The sequence below is a fragment of the Vigna unguiculata genome, chromosome 3, assembly GCF_004118075.2.
Source record: "Vigna unguiculata cultivar IT97K-499-35 chromosome 3, ASM411807v1, whole genome shotgun sequence".
NCBI lineage: Eukaryota > Viridiplantae > Streptophyta > Magnoliopsida > Fabales > Fabaceae > Vigna > Vigna unguiculata.
The window spans coordinates 46497699-46505374 of record NC_040281.1 but is presented as its reverse complement, the minus strand read 5'-3'; the positions used below and the strand labels follow the sequence as shown (position 1 = coordinate 46505374).

At 38.7% G+C, this 7676-nt stretch overlaps 1 protein-coding gene across 1 annotated transcript; it reads left to right on the top strand.

The window, feature by feature from the left end:
- Nucleotides 1-6067: 6067 nt before the first annotated feature.
- Nucleotides 6068-7319, top strand: LOC114176725 (probable esterase D14L). The gene is made up of 2 exons (XM_028061859.1): nt 6068-6563; nt 6632-7319. Exons 1-2 carry the CDS (start codon nt 6196-6198, stop codon nt 7080-7082), a joined length of 819 nt encoding a protein of 272 aa, XP_027917660.1. The 5' UTR covers nt 6068-6195; the 3' UTR covers nt 7083-7319.
- The last annotated feature ends 357 nt before the right edge of the window (nt 7320-7676 follow it).

Here is a 7676-nt window from a genome sequence, read left to right as displayed (position 1 = left end):
TTCTTCTTTTTTATTAGAGCGACGGTATGAATAACTTCTTATAATGTTTAAGTTCATATATTAATATATTTATTATACTACAAGAAAATTCTAAATTATAAACTTATTTTAGAAATAAAAATAGTTAGTCACTAATTATATACTCATTTATATTTATATGAACTTTAACTAGCAACTGCATTAATTTAATTAAAACATTATACCGATTTAACCACGTCATATGTTTTTGAAAAAAAAAAAAGTTTGAGGATCTCATATACCTTTATCATGTTTATTCACTTCTGTTGCACTAGGCTTAGTAGTTATTGTTGGGTATTGGGCTCCCTTCCTATGTGGAGAAAAGGCCCAAAATTTGAGAAGCCCATGTCTCACTTAAACCTAGTGGAGAGGAGGCTATAAAATAAAGACAAAGGCAGAACAATAGAGTCAGAATACACTGAAAGCCCTAACACATAGAGGGAGAGGTAGAGGGAAAATTCTGTTCACGTTTTTCATAGAGCTGTCGCAGTAAATTCGGCGCTGCGGATTCGTTCACCGTTGGATCGGGCTGAAATTTTTACAGCAGGTTCGGAACTCATTGCTCTTCATTCTGACCGGTCGGATCTTTGATACGAGGTCTGAGTTGGGAGATATTAATTTCGCACTGCAGATTGTTGCTTTGTTATTTGGTTGGGTGTTGGCACTAATTTGTGCTATTGATTAAGACTCTTTTGTACTCTTGTTGATCATAGTGAAGCTATTTCTTTGGTCTGGACGACTCGTGGTTTTTACCCTTGATTTGAGGGGTTTTCCACGTTAAAAATCTTGGTGCCTTTATTTGTGCTTTTGGTGATTTATTATTGCTGCTCTTTGATTATTGCTCCTCATAGATTCTTGCAAGTTAGGGGAAATTATATCCGCTGCATTCTCTGGTATATTGTTTGTTGTTGTTTTCCCTCCCCATCAGAGTGGCATCAGAGCTCTTGGTTGGGCTATATTTACTTGCTTGAATGATGGAGGCAAATGCAAAGATGGTTGCTTTGAATGGTACAAATTATCATTTGTGGAAGAGCAAGATGAAAGATTTATTATTTGTCAAGAAATTGCATCTTCCGGTCTTTGCTACACAGAAGCCAGATTCTATGTCTGAAGAAGAATGAGACTTTGAGCACCAACAGGTATGTGGTTTTATTCGGCAATATGTTGAAGATAATGTTTATAATCATATTGCTAATGAGACACATGCCAAAGCTTTGTGGGAGAAGATTGAGTCTATGTATGCTTCTAAGTCGGGCAATAATAAATTGTATTTGTTAAATTGCTTGATGAATTTGAGGTACATGGAGAATTCTTCTATTTCTGATCACTTAAATGAGTTTCAAGGGCTCCTAGATCAATTGTCAGGAATGGGCATAAAGTTTGATGACGAAGTTATGGGATTATGGTTGCTTAATACTCTACCAGAGTCTTGGGAGGTATTTCGGGTTTCAATTACGAACTCTGCCTCGAATGGTGTTGTTTCTTTTCAGATGGCAAAAAGCGGTGCTCTTAATGAAGAGATGAGAAGGAAGGCACATGGTTCTTCATCTCAGTCTGATATGCTTGTTACAGAAGTTAGGGGGAGAAGTCAGAAAAAGGAACATAAAGGTGGTAGAGAGAAGAGTAGGAGCAAGTCCAAGTCAAGATACAAGAATTTAGAGTGTCATTTTTGTCATAAAACTGGGCACATTCAGAAATATTGTTTTAAGTGGAAAAAGGAGAACAAAGACAAGAAGGGCAAACAGAGAGAGAATGATCATGATGATGATGATCGTGTCACTACTGCTACAGATGGTGATCTTGTTCTTCTTCGTGACTTTGAGTCCGTTAATCTTGTATATGATGAGAGCATGTGGATTATTGATAGTGGTGCTACACTGCATGTTACACCTAGGAAGGAGTTCTTCACATCTTACACTTCTGGTGATTTTGGAGTGTTGAAGATGGGTAATGATGGTGAGTCTAAAGTGATTGGTGTTGGTGATGTTTGCCTGCAAACCAACATGGGAGTGCAGTTGTTGCTTAAAGGAGTCAAACATGCTCCGGATGTCCGTTTTAATTTAATCTCTGTGCAGTTGCTTGATGATTGTGGTTATGACAATCACTTTGGTTCTAGTAAATGGAAGCTCACTAAAGGTAACTTGGTTATGGCCAGAGGGGAGAAACAATCTAAATTGTATTGTACTAAAGCTTTGGTTGCTAAAGACAGTGTGAATGCTATGTATATGGAGGCATCTTTGTGGCACCGGAGGCTTGGTCATATAAGTGAGAAAGGGCTTAACTGCTTAGCTAAAAAGGATGTGCTTATGGGATTGAGAAATGCAGAATTGGAGAAATGTTCTCATTGCATGGCTGGTAAACAAACCAGAGTATCTTTTAAGAAGCATCCACCCTCAAGGAAGTCAGAATTGCTTGAATTGGTGCATTCTAACGTTTGTGGCCCATTAAAGGTAAAGTCATTTAGTGATGCACTTTACTTTGTTACTTTTATTGATGATTGTTCCAGGAAGCTATGGGTCTATGCTCTTCAGCGGAAAGGTCAAGTACTTGAAAAGTTCAAGGAATTTCATGCTATGGTTGAGAGGCAATCAGGCAAGAAGCTGAAATGCATCCGTAGTGATAATGGTGGTGAGTACCGTGGACCTTTTGATGTTTATTGCAGGCAGCATGGTATTAGATACGAGAAGACTCCTCCTAAAACTCCTCAGTTGAATGGTCTAGCGGAGAGGATGAACAGGACCTTGATTGAAAGGGTTACATGTATACTTTCAGAAGCAAAGTTGCCTAAGCACTTTTGGGGAGAGGCATTGCTTGCAGCTGTGCATGTTATTAATCTCAGTCCCGCAGTTGCTTTGAATACTGTGGTGCCAGACAAAATTTGGTTTGGTAAGAATGTTAGATATGATCATTTGCGTGTCTTTGGTTCCAAGGCATTTGTTCATGTTCCTAAGGATGAAAGATCCAAGTTAGATAAAAAGACAAGGCAATGTATCTTTATTGGCTATGGTGAGGATGAATTTGGCTACAGGTTTTATGATCCTGTTGAGAAGAAGCTTGTTAGAAGCCGTGATGTACAATTCATGGAAGATCAGACCATTGAAGACATTGATAAGGTGGAGAAGACCACACCCGAGAAAGACAGTAATCTCACTGATGGTAATCCGATGAGGTTGCCCGCTCACAATTTGGATAATGTTGAAACGGAAGCTCAAGACAATGAGCAACATGGTGATGTTGATGATCAACAGTTTGGAAGTGGAGTAGAGGTTCCAATTGATGATGCTCAAGAGGAACATGATGATGATGACGATCTTGGTGATATACCTGAATCACCTCAAGTCCAACTCAGGAGGTCTAATAGACAAAAACAACCTTCTACAAGGTATTCCTGTGATGAGTACATAACCTTGACTGACGGTGGAGAACCTGAGTGTTTTGAAGAGGCTTTGGATAGTGAAGAGAAGAAACAGTGGCTGGATGCAATGCAAGATGAGATGAAATCTTTGCATGATAATCACACTTACGACTTGGTGAAATTGCCTAAGGGCAAAAGGGCATTGGAAACTAGGTGGATTTTCAGGGTGAAACAAGATTCAAATTCTACGCTTCCAAGGTACAAGGCCAGATTAGTGGTGAAAGGTTTCAGAAAGAAAAAGGGTGTTGATTTCAATGAGATTTTCTCACCTGTGGTGAAAATGTCATCCATCAGAACTGTGCTAAGTTTAGCTGCTACTCTTGATTTGGAGGTTGAGCAGATGGATGTGAAGACAGCTTTCCTTCATGGTAATTTGGAGGAAGAGATATACATGAAGCAACCTGATGGTTTTCTTGTTAAAAGCAAGGAAGATTATGTGTGTAGACTAAGGAAGAGTCTATACGGTTTGAAGCAGGCTCCAAGGCAGTGGTATAAGAAGTTTGAGTCTTTTATGTGTGAGCAGGGTTACATGAAGACTACTTCTGATCATTGTGTCTTTGTTAAAAGGTTTTCTAATGATGACTTTATTATCCTGTTATTATATGTTGATGACATGCTTATTGTTGGGAAAGATATTTCCAGAATTGACAGGTTAAAGAAGACACTTGGCGAGTCTTTTGCCATGAAAGACTTGGGAGCTGCTAAAAGGATTCTTGGCATACATATCTCACGTGATAGGAGAGAAAAGAAGATTTATCTATCACAAGAGCAATACATTAGGAAGGTGTTGCAGAGATTCCAGATGGAAAATGCTAAAGCTGTGAGTACTCCTCTTGCTACTCATTTTAAACTGAGTGTTAAACAGAGTCCTTCAAATGAAGTTGAGAAGACCAATATGAGTAGAGTTCCTTATGCATCTGCGGTGGGCAGTTTGATGTATGCGATGGTGTGTACAAGACCAGATATTGCACATGCTGTTGGTACAGTTAGTCGATTTTTGTCAAACCCAGGTAGAGAGCATTGGAATGCTGTGAAATGGATTTTGAGGTATCTTCATGGTACAGTTGATATGAAGCTTTGTTTTGGAGGTGATAAACCTACTTTGATGGGTTACTCAGACTCAGATATGGCTGGGGATATTGATTCTAGAAAGTCCACTTCGGGCTATTTGATAAAGTTTGCAGGAGGAGTTGTGGCTTAGCAATCAAGACTACAAAGGTGTGTAGCGTTGTCTACTACAGAGGCAGAGTTCATTGCTATTACTGAAGCATGCAAGGAGGTGTTATGGTTGAAGAAATTCTTGCAGGAGCTTGGTTTTAGGCAAGATAACTATTCATTGTTTGTTGATAGCCAAAGTGCTATCCATCTTGGTAAGAATCCAACTTTTCATTCTAGATCCAAACATATTGATGTGAGGTATCATTGGATACGTGATGCTTTGGATGCTAAGTTGTTGGAGTTGGAAAAAGTTCATACAGATGATAATGGTGCTGATATGATGACTAAAGCATTGCCAAGAGGAAAGTTTGAAGTTTGTTGTGAGATCGCCGGTTTGGCGGTTATCTCCACATAGTTGTGAGGGGGAGATTTGTTGGGTATTGGGCTCCCTTCCTATGTGGAGAAAAGGCCCAAAATTTGAGAAGCCCATGTCTCACTTAAACCTAGTGGAGAGGAGGCTATAAAATAAAGAGAGAGGCAGAACAATAGAGTCAGAATACACTGAAAGCCCTAACACATAGAGGGAGAGGTAGAGGGAAAATTCTGTTCACGTTTTTCATAGAGCTGTCGCAGTAAATTCGGCGCTGCGGATTCGTTCACCGTTGGATCGGGCTGAAATTTTTACAGCAGGTTCGAAACTCATTGCTCTTCATTCTGACAGGTCGGATCTTTGAAACGAGGTCTGAGTTGGGAGATATTAATTTCGCACTGCAGCAGTGATTTTTAGAGGTTTTCCTCTTCTTGTTCTTCTCTATTTGAAAGTTTTGTTGCTTTGTTATTTGGTTGGGTGTTGGCACTAATTTGTGCTATTGATTAAGACTCTTTTGTACTCTTGTTGATCATAGTGAAACTATTTCTTTGGTCTGGACGACTCGTGGTTTTTACCCTTGATTTGAGGGGTTTTCCACGTTAAAAATCTTGGTGCCTTTATTTGTGCTTTTGGTGATTTATTATTGCTGCTCTTTGATTATTGCTCCTCATAGATTCTTGCAAGTTAGGGGAAATTATATCCGCTGCATTCTCTGGTATATTGTTTGTTGTTGTTTTCCCCATCAGTTATATTGTTTCCATATGGTACAAGACATAATATATAAAAAAAATATATTTAACTAACTATTAAAATTTTATTTAACCAACAATTACACATTCATAAATATATTAATAATTGATTCTTTATGTAATGACAAGGTTGATATCACGGAGATTTCAGAAGTTCTTTCGATTATGTAATATTGGAATATGTTTCAAATAAGATTTAACCGACAATTATACCAGTTTAACCAAATGATGAGACTAATTTAACCAATGTGTTGCGATATAAAAAAATAAATAGATAGCAAGGGGTAGAACGAATGTACACCACATAGAAAGAAGTATAAATCTATAATTTTTGTTATGCAAGTTGGGTTTTGGCATCATCTGTACAACGTCAAGCACCATAAATTCGACCCCACTCTTGAATAACGGAACCATGGCTATGAAGGGAATACTTAGTGAGCAAACCCAAGTATCACAATCCCAAAAGAAAATATACTTCGACACCAATGGGTATCGTGGAAGAGGCTCATAACGTGAGAATAGTTGGGAGGGGAAATGAAATCGTGGTTCTGGCTCATGGGTTTGGCACGGACCAATCTGTGTGGAAGCACCTGGTACCACACCTGGTTGATGATTACCGCGTGATTCTATACGACAACATGGGAGCTGGTACCACGAATCCAGAATACTTCGACTTTGACCGATATTACACAATCCATGGGTTTGCGTATGATTTACTGGCAATTTTTGAAGAGCTTGAGGTGAAATCTTGCATCTTCGTTGGTCACTCTCTTTCCGCTATGGTGGGTCTCCTCGCTTCCATCTCCCACCCTCATCTCTTCACTAAGCTCATCCTCGTCTCTGCCTCTCCAAGGTAATCCATAAACCTAAACCACCTTTCTATCACATAACACTAACTTCTAACTTTTTTCCTTTGCAAAGGTTTCTGAATGATTCGGAATACTTTGGAGGGTTTCAGCCAGAAGATCTGAAGCAGCTCTACGATGGTATCCGATCCAATTACAAAGCCTGGTGTTCAGGGTTCGCTCCTTTGGTGATAGGCGGCGACATGGAATCGGTGGCGGTGCAAGAGTTCAGCCGAACCCTATTCAACATGCGACCCGACATAGCCCTGAGTTTGGCGCAGACCATATTCGAGTTCGATCTCAGGTCAATCCTGGGCCTCGTCACGGTGCCCTGCCACATCATTCAGAGCACCAAGGATTTAGCGGCGCCAGTTGTGGTGGCCGAATATCTGCGGCTGAATCTCGGCGGGAAGACCATCGTGGAGGTCATGCCGACGGAGGGCCACTTGCCGCAGCTGAGCGCCCCCGATGTGGTCATTCCGGTGCTTCTCAACCATATCCGCCACGATTTGGCGGAGGCCAAATGAGGGACTCCAAAGTCCCACGTAGTACGTCCTGCTCTTCATTTGGATGGTTTTTTTTTTTTTTTTTTTTTTTTTTCTATTACCTTTTTACTACTTTCTTTGGTGTTGCCAAATTATTATTACGTGAGAAGTATGTGATGTATTAGCCTCCATCAAATATTTGGCATCCTCTGTATCCTTTAACAATATCCAAATGATTACCGCGCAAATCATAGTCAATAAATATGTATTTTAGCCAAAGTCTTTGTAATCAGTTTTTTTTATAAATTATATGTCTTACTTTACCTTCTTATATGATCAAAATATCATCGATTAAAGATAAAATAATTTTATAATATATAAATATGTGTAAAGTCTATTTTATGAAATGATTTTATGAATTTATTTAAAATGTACTTTTTAATATTATGAATTTATAAATTCTAATAAATTTTAATTAATAATAAAATGTTAACAGGAGTGAATTAAGAAGAGTGATATAATAAATGATGAATGGACATTGGAATTAGAATGATAAAAATGTAAAAGTTTATAATAATATTTAACATCAACTAATTTTAAAATTAGTTGCAGTCTCTTAAAAAAATAATTAAGACC

Excerpts from the sequence above, each read along its gene's own strand:
- LOC114176725 (XM_028061859.1), top strand. The coding sequence starts at position 6,196 with ATGGGTATCGTGGAAGAGGCTCATAACGTGAGAATAGTTGGGAGGGGA. Across the intron at positions 6,564-6,631 it reads CTCGTCTCTGCCTCTCCAAG|GTTTCTGAATGATTCGGAAT; the intron begins GTAATCCATAAA and ends TCCTTTGCAAAG.